At 37.4% G+C, this 17,076-nt stretch overlaps 1 protein-coding gene across 20 annotated transcripts in view; it reads left to right on the top strand.

Annotated features, from left to right (window-relative positions):
* GABRA2 (gamma-aminobutyric acid type A receptor subunit alpha2) overlaps positions 1-17,076 on the top strand; it is a 162,046-nt gene that overhangs the window by 71,961 nt on the left and 73,009 nt on the right. For all 20 annotated transcript variants that reach the window (XR_013352152.1, XR_013352151.1, XR_013352150.1 and 17 more), the window contains 3 exons: positions 1,672-1,754; positions 6,439-6,582; positions 7,627-7,779. Coding sequence is in view for 13 of the 20 variants with exons in the window: in XM_077847903.1 (XP_077704029.1) it covers positions 1,672-1,754; positions 6,439-6,582; positions 7,627-7,779 (380 nt within the window). In the remaining 7 variants the exon portion in view is untranslated. The remainder of the gene's footprint in view (positions 1-1,671; positions 1,755-6,438; positions 6,583-7,626; positions 7,780-17,076) is intronic.

The raw sequence follows: 17,076 nt of genomic DNA, 5'->3' as shown, positions 1-17,076 counted from the left end.
CTTATGTACTATAAGCATATATATTAGATTGAACAATACAAATTGCCATTTTGTAAGTGAAATAGTATCATGTAGCATAAATTTCATTTGATTCAACCATTAAAAATTTATCTAAATAGGGGTAACTAGGTAGTTCAGTTGGTTATGGGTCTGACTTTGGCCCAGGTCAAGATCGCAGGGTTCTGGGATCGAGCCCCACATCAGGCTCCCAGCTCAGCAGTGAGTCTGCTTGTCTCCCTCTCCATCTGTCCCTCCCCCTGCTCATGCTCTGTCTCTCTCTCAAATAAATAAATAAACAGAATCTTAAAAAAATTAAAGAAATATACAATTGGTGACTGTATGTTTATATATATATTTATGTAGTATAGCAACTATTCCATTTTAACTCTTCTCATGAATTAATCTTTTAAAATAAGTTACTTATATAAGAAAGAAAACAATCACAAATCTAATAGAGTGATGTGTAATCTAAAATTTAAATGTTCAATAAAGGCTTTAAAGCATGAGTTAACTTTATCAACATTAAATATAGATTAGACATGTATTCTGGACATGTGGCGTGTTATTATTTCATATGAAATGTTAGGTAGTGGGTTTCAGTTGTGTAAATTATTTAACAAGGGGCAAAAATACAATCCTGATCTTTAAAGAAAAAACTCTTAAGGACTCATTACTAAATGACCATTGCCTAAAATGGAAGTGCTAGCTCTCTCTGAATCTTAAAATACAGAAGCAGTGTCTCTGTTGGTTTTACACTCTGAACATTCCTGTGGGTTATGACAATGATTGGAAATTTTGGCTTTAAACAAAATGTTGGCAGAGAACACACAGAGTTCTGGAAAATATTGCATGGAGTTCTACTTAAATACTCTCTTAGAAGTACATAAGTTATAATTAAATTGTTGGCCACATTTGTTTTGTTCATCATAAGAGTCTTCTAGAAGTTCAGTTTAATACCTTTTCTATCCATTTTACTTGTGTGTGAAATGGAGTAATTGATGACTGTCTTTATAACAAGTTTGCTGTGATTACTCTTTAATGTGATCATGTAGATACAGAAAAAAAATTATTGGACAATACATAACTCGTGCCCATATTTTAGGCAATAGTCTAGTTTGAACAAGATATCTCTAAGAGCCACATCTATATATTATCTATATCTACTTGTATATTTAAATCCATGTACCTGTATATAGCATGTGATACTCCTTCATAGTTTACATATTTTTGGAGGGAGTCCTGTGAGCTAGTATTGAATTCTTATATCAGTTTTGCTGTATGATTGCTGATGACGTGAGGGAGGAAAATAACATTCTTTTCGTAATAGAGATTTTTTCTTTTCTTTCTCTAGGATTTCAAATGTTAATAGTGAATGTTAATGTGAAAATAGCCCTTCAAAAATGTGTATATAACTTCTTTACTACTTAACAAACCACAGAGTTCCAAATGGTTAAGTATATGTGTAAATAAATATTGCTACTTGAGTTCATATTTTGCATATGCTAATGTCTTCCGAAGGATCACCTAAACCTGAAAGAGAACATTTAAATGTGCATTAGCCTAATACAATGCTATAATGAAGATCGTACCTCATCCTGGATGCTGTTGAGAACAGCAAGGAGTCTTGACTTGTCAATTTACTTAAACAAAGAGTGAAATTTTTGCTTTTAGGCTTACGGTTCAAGCTGAATGTCCAATGCATTTGGAGGATTTTCCTATGGATGCTCATTCATGTCCTCTGAAATTTGGCAGCTGTAAGTATGGGGATGAAGATACGTATTCTGGGTCTGTCAAATCAAGGGTAGGCAGCAGCATTGCTTCCCTGTACAGTTGCTTCTCATACTGTGGAATGCTTAATATTTGCCCAAAAAGACATAGAAGTAAAAGACTTGCTGGTTTTACTCAAGGAACTAATTGGCTAGCCCAGTTGTACTCTCAAATATCATTGTATTTTAATCACAGTGTTTAAAATCTCACTTGCTTTACTGCTAGTAAAGAACAGTGTTTCTATACATGGATAAAGGTAGTCCAAGAGCTCCTAATGAAGGTCAAGACCGTGTCATTTACCTTCTTTTCCAAGCACTAGCTCCTTAAAAATGCAAAATACATTTTTTTTTTGTAACTAAGAATGAACTGTAAAGGATAGATTCTATTGTTTATTAAGGTAGTAATCAGCCTGTTGCAAGTGGCAGGCACAGAAGCCAGATCTGTGCTATTATTATCTTCCTATTTTCCAACTAATGGAAAGGATTTTTAAAAATTTCCTAAAATAAACTTGAAGGAGATGATGTAACGGGATTGCTATGTTTAGGCACCTTGTGCTTACATAAAATATTTTAGAAAAGGCTCTGTGCATTTGGCCATTCTCTAGGTCACTGAGGTTATATCTTGTATGTCAAGCAGAAACATTCATTCTCCTGGAATAATTGAAAAGAGGGAAGGTCAAATCATCTCCCTAGGCCCACATTTAGGGCAAGTTCACGATAAATCCACAGACACAGTTCTAAAGCAGCTTCTCTCTTGTGTTAGCATGTCCCATCACCTGACCTTTTCAGAAACCTTGCTCTTTCTGGTATCCCCATCTTTATCCATGCAGGGCACCTTTTGACTTTTCATTCACTTGAACAAAAATTCAGTTCCCTTACCTGGTTAGAAATATGTATGATTGAATAGATGCCTTCACCCCACAGACTACCAAGTGAAAGAAAAGAGAAGAGAATGATGGCTAAGATGAATGCAAACTCCTCTAATTATTTTGATGACCATAGTTTCATGGAATGAGAAGTTCAATCTTGTTTGTTCTGTTCATTCTTACAAAAGGTGTCAGCTCTCAATTTTCTTTGCGAATCTCTTCTTTGTTTAACTACAAAGCCTTCTTTTATTGTCATGGAAACCATCACTTCAATACTGGCATTTTTTCCAAAATTATTTAAGATAGTCAATCATGTTATACAACGTAAACATGATGCGGAAAAAAACTACAGCAGATGCAGCAGAGAAAAACTCATTTGCATTACATAAATGGCATTAAAGAGAAAATTGAAAAGCCTTGCTAACCAAAGGAAAGGATTTATTCGAAATGCGGTATTGGTATAAGAAGGAAAGGAATTTTTCAGTGGACAAGTTATTGCCATTAAGGCACCAAATATAAATGATGTGATGTCTCAATTCTGAATATTAAATAAATATGCCTGAAAATAGTTTAAATAAAATTTTAAAATCCCTTGTCGTGTAGCCACAAAGTAGTGAAATACATGCATGACTTTCTGTATCTAGAAGCAATATAGACAACACACAGAGTTTATTGTTAGGAATTCTTTTAGTAATTGCTTTTTGTTTCATTTTCTTCATGTTTATTTTCTGACACATTGACTAAACAATTTGTTTTGTATATTCTTTTACTTATCCTTGCCAAGAGTAGGTGGTTGATAACTAAGTGTTAAAAAAAATGGACTTTAGGGGGCACCTGAGTGGCACAGAAGGTTAAACATCTGATTCTTGATTTGGCTCAGTTCATGTTCTCAGGGTTTTGAGATTGAGCCCTGCCTCAGGTTCTGCACTCAGAGCTTGGAGCCTGCCTGAGAATCCCTCTCTCCCCCTCTGCCCCACCTCCCCGTTCACACCCATTCTCTCTCTCTCTCTTTCTCTCTGTCTCTCAAAAAAAAAAAAAAAAAAAAAAAAAAAAAAAAAAAAAAAAGGAGAGGTGTGCATTAAGCATGGTGTAATAGATTAATTAACAAGCTAATCCAAACTTTATAATGTTAGCACAACAGATTTTGACAGAAGCAACCATGGCTTTTTCTTCTAGTCATTTATTTCTCTCTTGCTTAAACGCTCCCTATAATGATAGAATTTCTGGAAATTTATCTTTGTTCTTAAAGGAGCATCTTTTTGTATGTTTATAATTTTGAATTCATGTTTATTTTGCTTTATTTCTGTTGCCTCACATCTTTATATAGCCTCTTGCTGTTTAACATGACTTAAAAGTTCCTAAATGGGAGTCTGGCTGTATTCTGTGCATTAGTCAAAATTATAAATCATCTTCAGGGATAAAATTAATAATTAGAAATGATTTGGGGATTTTTTTTTCTGGTTGGCAAATATTAAGAATCAGTCAGTATGCATTTGATGTTCAATGCAGATTAGGACTTGAAAATGGATTATGTAACAGAATTAAGTGGAATTATTTAATGAAAATCTAACTTAGGGATGGAATTTATAGTGAGATTTGTACAACACACTATCTTTCTCTGCTTTTATACTTTACTGAAAAACACTGCAGTGGTCTCCTGGCTTATATGTGTGTTGGTGGACTGGGAGTGCCTCTAAGCTGCATTATACGACTTTCTGCTCTATCTTCTCTCACCAGACTCAAAATCTAAAAAACATATTCCTGTCTAACTAATGAAATGCTATAATTGCTTTTTCATAGGAGACACTGGGAGTATCAGTCATCTTCTTTAACATATTCTTGGGCTATTATGCAGATTTCCATGAAAGTAAATAACAAAAGTAAATAACATAATTAAAATAGTATGGGTTTATTGATTAATCTAGCAGGAATGAACCGAGAACTTTTTCTGGGTGACAGGCTCTGTACTAGGTGCAAGGAGTGTAGACATGAACAAATCCCTACTCCTCAGTATCTCACTAGTTTCTTGGAAATGTCACTGCATTTGTGGGATTCCATTTTCTCTTATTTATGTTTAAAAGTAAACATCAAAATTCAGAAGTGGAATCATTATACTTAAAAGGTTCATAATTTATTAATATTCACAACTACTGATGTGCATTTATAGGGAGAAAAAAACAAGCCACTTAATGATCTGCAAATGGATTGCTAGTTATCCACATTACTAATGTTGCTTATTTAATCCTAGCAGCAGAATCATCAATGATCAACTAATTGGAATTAATACAAATTTAGACTTTGGAGTAACTAGAATTCATCCATATGCAAATATAGGAATATATCTGCTATTAAAAAATATATGTACACACATATAAGGATACGCACATACACATAATTTTGTTTTTAGAGTCCTATTTCAAAAATTGTTCTACAGAATATAATTTAATTATGGATATAGGTGAATATGTGTACGATGAAAGCAGTATTTCACTGATACAACATTGAGTAGCAACATGCAGAACCCTGACAACATTGTAGTATGTCATTAAAAGACCACACAACAAGTAAGACACAAACTCATAAACATTCACTTTATTGTGACTGATGCTTAAATGTGAATTGGTCTGTGATCGTAGACCTTGGCTCAAGGTATGGAGCAGGGCCATCCCAGAACAATGTTATCAACCTGGAAAACTTGTAGATGGCAGGTAAATGAACTTTTCCAGAGTCCCAGAGATCTAAGGGCAGAGATCTTGCTGGAAACAGCTAGTCCTTTCTCTCTTTCAATTGAGAATGTAGCTGTGATGCTGAATTTGCTCAAGAACCAAGAGTACCTAGTACTTACAAACATTCCCATGAGCAAAAGTACATAGAAGTTCTTCAAAAAGTCAGTAGTATAGCGAGAATTGACTGTTAATTCAACTGTGGAGAGACTTCTGCATGGAGAGGTCAGCTGTCTCCCACTGGGACACACGGGCATGAAGGAGGTGCCAGGGCCAGAGAATGGCTAAGACAAGATATGCTTCCTGCCCTCCAGTGCTAGAATCATCTAAATTCTGCTAAGTTGTTCATCTTTGACCAAACAAATCAGAAGGTTATATCTGTTTGAGTGTTGTCTCCTGACAATCCATAGCTGGGGTGCTGTGAAAGTATAGTCCAGCGAGGCCTGTGTGCATTAATTTCAAAATGAACATGTTTTAAGGACTGTTTATATCTTGATGAAACTATAGCACTATTTTTACATGTTACTCGGTGAAGGCTTTGAAGAAAAACCTACAGAACTAAATACAAAGATGGTACTTAAAATAAATACAATGCATTTTGTCAGTATTCTCATATGATAATGTAACTTTTATGTCCAGAGAGTGGTATCATTTTGAATTATAAATACTTCATGAGTGATTGCTATTCCCAAGTAAACCATTTAAATGGGCTTTAGCCATTTATAACCTGGATCAAGGTAAGGTTATTCCAGTGTCTTCATCTATGACTTTGGGACTATGGAGGATATTTTAACCATCACAGGGTGCAGTGGTTTTTGCAGGCTCTGAGGAGGAATTTGTTGTTCATTTCTCAAAGTGGTTACAATGAAAATACTCTATGATCATGATTTTTCTCTCTTGGTCTGCTTCACACTGTAAATATTGAAAATTGTAAATTTCAAAGATTTTTTTTTTACTTTACAAAATATGATCTGTATATATCAATTTTTATAATAGTGATTCTATGTAATATATAACCTTTGATGTTGTACTTTATTGGTAGTTCTTACTAAGTGCTTAATTTTTTTTTCTAATTTCCTACAGATGCATATACAACCTCAGAGGTCACTTATATTTGGACTTACAATGCATCTGATTCAGTACAAGTTGCTCCTGATGGCTCTAGGTTAAATCAGTATGATCTGCTGGGCCAATCAATTGGGAAGGAAACAATTAAATCCAGTACAGGTTAGTAAAATGACTCTAAAAAAAATAGTTTCTAAGAAAATTGATGGGTCAGAGTCACTGAAATATATTAGTTTACTTAAAAAGTTTTGGTCTTGGAGCCCAAGAACTAGTAGCATAGATTGTAGGAGCTTTTTAGATATTTACAGTCTCAGACCTGACCCTTCATGAAATCCAGATCTGCATTTTAACAAGATTCCAAGGAGATGTGCATAAAGTTTGAGAAATGCTGGTCTAAAATAAAAATTCAAAAAGTGCATGTCTTTTTAGACAAGCCAATTTTACCTTCAACCAATAACACAATTTTCCTAGTTTTTGAAATCTTTTCCTTCTATTCTGGATAACTTGTGACTATTCACCTCTTGATTTATGGATCATTACTACTGGCCTGTGTGGGAAAGCTGATGCCCTTTCTAAGGGCCACACTCATCTTAGAAAAAGCAGCCGTGTTGAACTGATGACTTTACCTCCGGCAGATATAACCCCAGAGAGCAGAAAGGAGGGTAGTTCTCAGGATTAGATGGAAATGACAGCAGCGGATGAGAGTAGACATACAACACTGAGAGATTCAGAATTGGTGACAGGGTCAACAGTGGAAAATTTGGGCCCAAAGACTGGATCCGTCTTAGAGATGCAGCCAGACATGGAAGCTTTAAAAAGCCAGAGAGTTAGAACAATCAAAGCAGAGGCTTAAAGTTGGTTCCAGTGGGGATGTGAGACCTGAGCAAGTAAGATAATTTATGGCCAGAGAGCCTTTGTGAATCCTGTATCTCCTCGGTCAGGGAGCATGACCTGGAGAGAAAAACAGATGTCGTACCTTGGACATGTAGTGCAAGTTTCTCGGTAATATTAAAAGTCTCTTTTAAATATTCTTGCTATGTTAAAGAGGCATTTAAAGGTTTATATTTTTCATGTTGTATATGTGATAAATTCTTTTTTTTTTTTTTTTAAATCAGGGACTGTTCTTTCTCAACTCTGTTCTATTTCCAAAATGTTCAAACTATTGAGTATTACAGTTCCTTAAGCTTCTTAAATTTTTTCTTCTAGGTGAATATACCGTAATGACAGCTCATTTCCACTTGAAAAGAAAAATTGGGTATTTTGTGATTCAGACATATCTGCCTTGCATCATGACTGTCATTCTCTCCCAAGTGTCATTCTGGCTTAACAGAGAATCTGTGCCTGCAAGAACTGTGTTCGGTGAGTGAATAGCTACACACGTCCTTGTGCAGCGCATTATGTTTTGTAGCATACTTTCAAAAGCATTCTCTCTCTTGATAACTCACACCAATGATGTGTGGTGTGTGGGGCAGGGCAGACTGTCTCCACCTTGTAGATGAGGAAGCTGAGCCTCAGGGAGACAAAATATGGAGTCAGGGTCACACTGTTAATAAGACATGTAGACACCACTCAGATCTTCTCAAAATGCATTTGGTCTTCTTTGTGTTTCACTCTTCTTTTCATTTTGCTTTTCGTTACTTGCCTTCATGTCAGGATAAGGAGAATATTCTTAGAGGCTTTGATTTGGAGCCTAACAGTGCTATATTTCTAGGCCTTCTATGTTTATTTTTGCTTTGTTTTGCTTTTAGAGGGACAAAGATGATCTTTGTATTTCCGGTTAGAGAGAGAACGGGAAGAGGGGGAAAAGATCCCTCACTGACCACCACTAGTGTGTTTGATAAAAAAGCTAATTCTCTTGATTTAAACCATGCAAGGGGCAGGGGTCTGCTTCTCCCTCTGCACCTTCCCTCATTCATGCTCTCTCTCACTCACTCTCTCAGTTTCTCTCTCTCTCTCTCGAATAGATAAATAAAATATTCAAAAAAAAAAAATAAAACAAACCAGGCAGGAGAATGACTGCTTTTTGGATGAATGAACTAGGCTGAAACATTTTGTGCAAAGTAGACTGTCTTTTTGTGTGTGGCCACCTCATTCATTTAGGAAAGTTTTATTGAGAATCCACTCAGTTGGATATTGCACCAGGCTCTAGGGCTCAGATACATATAAAATACAGTCCTTACTTTCAAGCGATTCAGTATAGTGGAGGGCAACAGAAAAGGCAGAAAGATAATAGCAACACCGATTAGTGCATTGTAAAAGAGGTACATACAAGCTGTTACAAGGTAACAAGAACTTTTTAAGTAGCTTAAATCTTTGTTTGAGCTAAATCTCTTTTTATTTTTTTATTTTTTTAAAGATTTTATTTATTTATTCGTCAGAGACACACAGAGAGGCCAGGGACACAGGCAGAGGGAGAAGCAGGGTCCATGCAGGGAGCCTGATGCAGGACTCAATCCCAGGACCCCAGGGTCACACCCTGAGCCAAAGGCAGATGCTCAACCACTGAGCCCCCCAGGTGCCCAGTCTCTTTCTTTTAAGTTAAGTTTTTTACCTTAATTCCAGTATGATTAACATAACAGCATTATATTAATTTCAGGTGTATAATATAGTGATTTAACAATTCTGTATACATCATTACTCAGTGCTCATCATGGTCATGATAAGTGTACTCTTAATTCCCTTCACCTATTTCACCCAACCCCCTATCTAACTCCCCCCGATATGCTTTATTTTAAATGAGTGCCCTCAGTTCTAGTTATTGGGCTGAGGCTTGAAGGATGAGTGGGAGTTTCTCAGACAGATGAGATGAAGCAAAAATCCTAGCTTAAAAGGTTCCGATTGTGCAGTAACATCAAGGGATGAAAGCACATAGTGTGCTCAGTGACAGTGAGCTGTTTCACTGTCATTGCAGATACATTAGACAGAATTATAGTTTGAAGCCTAGATGAGAAGAGCCTTGTAAGCCATGCTAATGCAGTGTACCTTTATCTTATAGGCTATAGCAACCCATTTTGGTATTCTGAAGGTATAAATATGTAAAACTTTTAGAACAGTGCCTGACATTTAATATGTACTACATAACATTAGCTACTCTTTTTATCATTGCACAAAGATCAGTTTGATTTTCAACACTAGCAATGAATAATTCAAAAGGAAATTAAGAAAATAATTCTATTTGCAGTGGCTTCAAAAGAATAAAGTGCCTAGGAATAAATCTAACCAAGTAGGTAAAAGACTTGTCCATCCATGGAAAACTGTCAAATTTTGCTGAGAGAAATTAAAGAATACCTGATTAAATACCTAATTAAAAAACAAATTAAATGGGAAAGATATCCCATGTTCATGGATTAGAAAACAATACTATTAAAATGGGAATAATCTCTGAAGTGATCTGTAGATTCAGTTCAATACCTTTCGAAAGGCCAGTGGCCTTTTTTTGCAGAAATAGAAAAATCCAGTCCTCAGATTCATTGGGAATTGCAAGAGGCTTCAAATAGCCAAAAGAATATTGATAAAGAAAAACAAAGTTGGTGACTTCAGACTTCCCAATTTCAAAACTCAGTACAAAGCTGCATGAATCAAAACAGTGTGGTAGTGTCATAAGGGTAGATGTATAGGTCAGTAGGATAAAAGCAAGGTAGAAACAAACTCAGATGTTCATGTGAATTGATTTTCAACAATGGTGATTGTTAAGACCATTCTATGGGATTTTCAGCCCTTACCAGCAGCTAGATAGATGACCACCATATGCAAAGGAATGAAGTTGGACTTCTACCTCACTCCAGATACAGCAGTGAAAGCAAATGGATACAAAACTTTAATAATATAAAATCTGAAACCGTAAAGCTATTAGAAGAAAACATGGCAAATCTTTACTATCTTAGATCTAGCAATAGAGTCTTAGATTTGACACCAAAAGCATGAGTAACAAAGAAAAAAATAAATAAATTGGATTTCATTAAAATTGAAAACTTTTATGCCTCAAGGAACATTATCAAAACCGTGAAAAGACAACTTACATATGGGAGAAAATATTTGCTAATCGTATCTCTGATAAGGATTTAATATCCTGACTGAATAAAGAATTCTTAAACTTCAAAGATAAAAAAACCAAAAGCTAGATTTAAAAAATGGGCAAAGAACTTTAATAGACATTTTTTTCCTCCAAAGATAGTATACAGCTGGCAAACAAGCATGTAATGTGATGTGAAACATTATTGGACATTAAATAACTATAAATAAAAACAACAATAAAATACATTCCACATACACCGGGATGGCCATGTAATAGTAAAACAAAACAAAAGACAAGAAATAAGCGTTGGTGAGGATGTGAAGAAATAGAAATGCTTTTATATTGCTGGCAGGGAATGTAAAATGATGCAGCCTCTGTGGACAACTCTTTGGCACTTCCTTGAAAAGTTAAACATAGAATTCCCATATGACCCACCAATACCTTGAGGTATATACGCAAGATTAGTGAAAACATATGTTCACATGGAAACTTGCATACAAATGTTTATATCAGCATTATTTCTAATAGCAAAAAGTAGAAACAACCCAGGTTTCCTCTCGTGGATGAATGGATAATCAAAATAATCAAAATGTGCTTTATACTCACAATAGGATATTATTCACCCATAAAAGTGATTAAGTACTATTAGGATGCTACAATGTGGGTGAACTTCAAAAACATGATATTGAGTGAAAAGAAGTGGACACAAAAGGTCACAGTGTATGATTCCTTTCATAAGAATTATCCAGTACAGGCAAATCCATAGAGATGGACAACAGTGCCATGATTGCCAGTAGATGGAGGCAGGGAAAATGGGGAGTTACTACTTAATAACAGGATATTCTTCTAGGGTGATGAAACTTTGAAACTAGAGAGAGGTGGCGTTGGCAGAGCCTTGTGGATGCATGAATGCCACTGAATTGTGCACTTTAAAATGGTTAATTGTGTACTTATGGATTTCAACTCAGTAAAATAATTTCAAAAACTCATGAGTTGAAAAATAAGGCAAGGAATGAGCATTTGGACTTCCCAAGATTATTAGACTCATAGGTATCTTTTCAGGTACCTATTTCCAAAATTGCAAATTTTTGAACCAAAAACAACAACAGCAGCAAAAAAAAGATGAGGCCAAAAATAAGAGAAAATTTCCATTCAGATGGTTTAAACGAGAAGGTTGCATGATTTTCAGAGCACAAATAATACAGAAAAGAAATTTTAGGAAAAAATTACATATTTGATGTTGAATGGATCTTCCAGAAAGATCTAAATTTTTATTTAAATATGTAACAAGTCAGATACAATAAAATAATGAAGTATTTGTTTAATAAAGGTTGTGAAGAAAATACTGAGGCAAATAAAGACTGAGATTTCATAGCATAAATCACATAGATGCATATGTTTAAAGAGGCCAATAGTAGTCCACTTAAACAGAGATGAAGAGGTGAATCAGTATTTGACTTTGAATGAATAGAATGTGTTAGTGTCAGGGCTGCTATGTTGGACTATAACAAATGTACACGAGTTTTTAAAGATTGGTTATAAAAGTAACGTGTAAAGTTAAAATTCCAGGCTCTATTTGAAGGCATAAATTTTATATGAATTTACAGGGGTGAGGACCCAAAAGTCAGATTTTGAAACTGATTTTTGGGTAGTTGAAACTTGAAACTGGTAGGTGATAAGAGCATTTTGAGTATTATCTCCTTAGTTATTCTCTGTAAAGTTTGTAATAAATGCAATTCCATGTGAATGTAAAAAATAAAAGATAAATGAAAATCTTACGTCTTGCCTGGAATGGGGCTTGAAAGCTGCCCAGCCATCCTACTCCAGAGGATCTCCCCATCTTTGAACGGCCATCATCTGATTGATACATAACAGTTACCGAGGCCAGGTCTCTACTGTCTTTAAATTTCTCTCTCTGAATTTGTGGTTTACAAGCTAGGGAGAGATCGTTCAATCATCTGCCCTCCTCAGGCCTGTACTGCTTTCTTTGACGGATAACGCACCCACGTGAAAAACTACTACAGTTAAGAGAAAGATGTCAAATTGTTCAACCTTTGAGATCTGGCTTCATGCTGTGAACAGAATAAGAAAGCAGAGACAACAAGACAGTAGGCAGAGGAGATGAAATCACAATGCACATCCCTTGGTATTAGAGACTTGGTTCCATTATATTGGGTTTTATCTATTCAGTTTCTGTGGCTGTAGAAGCCAGCTTGATTTTTTTTCAAAGGGACTGCCTGTGTATCTCACAATGATAAAAGCCTCCTTCGACTTCCTCTGAGTGTTCATGCCCAGTGCATTCATTGCACATCAATAAAATACTTGTCGAGCATCCATTTATGTGCACTGTTCTAGATGTTTGGGGTAAGTCCCTGAATGAAAACAGAACAAAACCCCCTTTGTGATGAGGTAAACTGAACCTCTGTTGTCGATAGTGTAAGGAAGCACCTGGGAGACTTTTACCCTTACACCTGGGTTTTGTGCTGTCCAGGCCCCTGCATTTCCAGTATCCCAGCCTCGTTTTGTCTTTCTATAAACAGATACATTCCCCTATTTTGTGAAATTGCGGTCCTGGTCCTTTCAGTTGATTAATGTCCATTGGCACTTTATATAAATGAGAAATAATCATAACGAATTTGCCAATTATTATGTCCACATTTGAATCCAGATCATTTTTCGAATTTACGGAGAAGTTATGAATATAGGACTATGTTTATGAATATATGAATAAGCTTTCCTATAAGAAAAGTGTACTAGTATATTTGTGTTATTTTGTATTTTGGCTACCTTCTCATGTCCTCCCTTGGACTTCTCTGGTGTGTGTACATGGGGTTGAGGGAAGGGAGAGAAATGGAGGGAGAGAGCTCTCTGGTGTGTCTTATTATAAGGACACTGACCCTATTCGGCCCTATTAAATCAGGACCCCATCCTTACAACCTCAATTAATTTTAATTACTTCCCTTAGAGACTCCATCTCCAAATACAGCCACACTAAGCATTAAGGCTTCAACATGAATTTGGGAGTGTTGTAAACATTCAGTCTGTAACACTGCAGTAAGCTTTTTACTGTTTCTTGCTTCCACCCTTGTGGGACTTGGTTCCCAACATCGTGGCCAGAGGGATACTTTTCAAAATGTAAGTCAGATCATATCAACCCTGTTCTCTGAACCCACTGGCTCCCAGTGTACTCAGAGTGAAAATGAAAGGCCCTTCAGAGGTCAGGAAGTCCTAATGCAGCATGAACTCCCTCCACCTCCAAGCTCTACTTCTGCTACCTTCCCGTCTCTTCCCCTTCCCCTAATATGCACACTGGCCTCTCCCTTATGAGCATGACAATCATTCACTTAGGGGTTTTGTCTCTTCTGTCTGCTTGGACCTCTTCCCCCCTCATCCCCCTACCCCCACCCCCCAACCCCCACCCCAGATACCTGTGTGGCTCATTCCTTCCATTTCCTTAGGGCTTTTCTAAACTCTCATTTTCTCAGAGAAGACTACCTAACGGTCTAACTTAAAATTGCCAACTGCTTCCCAATGCTGTTTCTGTTGCCCCAGCCTACTCTAATTTTTTTCTCCATCACACGTATCATCTTTTAATATGTTACAGAAAAAAATATATATATATTTTTTTACAGAATTTGTCTCCCCCTCCAGAATTTAAATTTCAGGAGTGCTGTTATTTTTGCCCTTTCTAAAGCTATAGAGAATAAGTTGAAACAAAAAGCAAGTGCAGAATGATTTTAGGAAGATGATCGATAAATAGGTGGGCAGATGAGCACATACATTTCTGAGTTCGACAGAGGTAGATTGGCAAAAGCACAACCAAATGAACTAAAAGATAGTTCCCCAATTCTTTAAATTTGGAAGTCAGAGGAGGATTTCCCAAAGAAGTCTGAGTGACCCGTGGAAAGAAAAAGTAAATGGAAATTACCCATTGCAGTTGGCTAGCCAACTGTGTTTAGAAGGAGCTCAGTGCAGGGGGCTGCAGCCATCCTGATACTAATTGCAAGATGATGGGGTTCCCCAAACTACCCTTGGTTTTGAGAATTCACTAGAATGTACAGAACGTACTGAAAGCTGTTACTCTCACAGTTGTGGCTTATTACATGGAAAAGGTCCAGACTCAAGTCAGCCAGGGGAAGAAGCATGGGGCCTGGGCGGTGTCCAGATGCAGCTCTCCCGTCATCCTTTTCACACAGAGCCCTGGACAGCGTCGCTTTCCTGGCATTGATGTGGGACAGTGGGTACAGAGCGTGTTTCACCAGGAAGGCTCACTCGCACCATGGTGTCCGGAGTCCTTGCTGGGGCTTTGTCACATGGGCATGATTGACTAGTCCTGTGGCTGAAGTCCGATTCCAGCTGCCTAGGAGGATAAGCTTGTGCGGCCTGGTGAAAACAAACACACAGAAGCACCTAGAGCCAGTTGTTACTGGTTGGCTGGCCCAAAGCCCCAGGCCCACTAAGCACCCCCTCTCAGGTCTATCAAAGCCTAGAAATTCCTTCCCAGAAGCTGGGGGCCAAGTCCAGACCTCTCTCAGGGGCAAGGTTAAAATTCTTTATTAAACATACAGTACACATTATGAAACCGGATGTTAAATATCTAATTATTAAGATTGTCATTTTGAGTCATCACTATATCTGCTTACGTCACGCCCTTATCAATACGCTCTCTCATTTTCTTCCTCCCTTCTTGCATTCTGACCTTCCCTTTTATCCTGTGTCCTCCATCATTGTCCAATTCTCTCAACATTCAGCATTCCTTTCCTTCACCAGCATGTCCAGCAAGTCCTTTAGTATCAGAAACATCTTGTTGGCAGTGAAATTGGTGAGTGGAAGACATGCTTCTTTTTGTGGTTCCAGAAAGCCCTGCCCAGAATGGGCTCTGTGCACCTGGCATGTGACGCACAGACGCATACTGAAGGTGGTCGTAAAATTGGTACATAAGAAGGACGTTCCACTGAAATGTTGAGGGAACAGTCCTCCGTCAGGCAGAAAATTCCCTGATAATGAGATGGTTGTCATTTAATAAGGAGAATCGTGACCTGAAGTAGATTAGATCTGAACACAGACTCTTTTTCTTTAGTAATAAAGCAGCTAACACTATTGAGTGCTTACTGCATGTTTGAAAAAAAATAAATATATATATATGGCACCAGGAACAAAGAGAGTATCTCTCAGGCCCTGTCTGCACTTCTAGACTGAGCGAGTGTATAGCCTTTCTGAACATGTGCTGGCTACCTCATCAAGGGGCGCAGAGGATCCGTGAAACAGCACGTGCCCAGGGGTTCTCAAGTCTTAAATAAAACATAGAAACAAAGAAAACATAGAAAACATACCTTTCCTGTATACTTCATATACTCAACAAACAGCAAGTCTGAGTATTTCCTGAGAACCTGGGATATTGTAGGTTGTTCTCTGAATCCAAGGGGCATGTGTGTGTGTGTGTGTGTGTGTGCGCGCGCGTGCGCGCGCGTGCAGCACCTGCTGACCCGGGGGCCACCCTCCGTCGGCCACTGCTGATTAGGCCAGTGATGAGTCAAAATACACTAATAGACCATGGCCAGAAAAATTAGAGAGCCTTGCTAGTTCTGCTCTAGAGGCAGATTTAGAAGTTGTTTTTGGAATAGAGGTGGCCCGGTTAAGCTTGATTGATGAGGATTGAGGAGAATGAGCTATGAGCAAGGGCACCGGGAAAGAACTGAAAGTGTGTGCTAGTGTTTTGTCTGTTTTTGTTTTTGTTTTTTTTTAATTTTTAGACTTGGTCCAGGATGTGCAGATATCACTTCAATGCAGTTATAACTCTTCAAGTCACTAGAGCAGCCTATCCAATCCTATTTTCTACCCTGAAATCTCATAATAATGAGGAAAAAAAAGTTCTATATAATCACATTATCGAGCCCCGTCTGTTGGTCGTATACTCTCGTAGACACTTCACATTGACTCATTATTTAATTTTGAAAACAAAACGCAACAAAACTCCAGTTAAGAAAATTAATTGTCCCCCTTTTCCAGATAAGAACAGTGAAGGTATGAACCTGGAGGTATATAAGCAACCCTTTCATTATCAGACAGCAGGTCAGAAACAAAGAAAGAGTTTGACCTTCCAGCTCTCTGATTCCAATACTTTCCTATTTTCTACGGCCTCGTTAGGTTGTCAAACTACTTTATCCTTCTTTTCCCTTTTTCTTTTAGAGCCTGAAATCAGAAATAATGCTGGGCGATTGCTTCTTACATGGGTAATTTCTGTTTGAGAGTCAGGCTTACTAAAAACATAGGTCAGAATTTGAGGTGAGTCTTCACATGTGAATTTGCTACTTAACTATTAGGATCATCAGCTGCTTATTGAGGTGTTCTGGGTCCCTGGCCCTATTCCTTGCCCTGAAGTTGATCCCATCCGATTATGGTACAGCAGTTAATACTGAATGACTTTCCAAGTTCTTTTCTTCCAGGTGACATATTCTGTATTTTTTTAAAGATTTTATTTATTTATTCATGAGAGAGAGAGAGAGAGAGAGAGAGAGAGAGAGAGAGAGAGGCACAGGCACAGGCAGATGGAGAAGCAGGCTCCATGCAGGGAGCCCGACGTGGGACTTGATCCCAGGTCTCCAGGATCACACCCTGGGCTGAAGGTGGCGCTAAAACGC

The sequence above is a fragment of the Canis aureus genome, chromosome 14 (assembly GCF_053574225.1).
Source record: "Canis aureus isolate CA01 chromosome 14, VMU_Caureus_v.1.0, whole genome shotgun sequence".
Classification (NCBI taxonomy): domain Eukaryota; kingdom Metazoa; phylum Chordata; class Mammalia; order Carnivora; family Canidae; genus Canis; species Canis aureus.
This window is presented reverse-complemented; position numbering and strand designations above follow the sequence as displayed.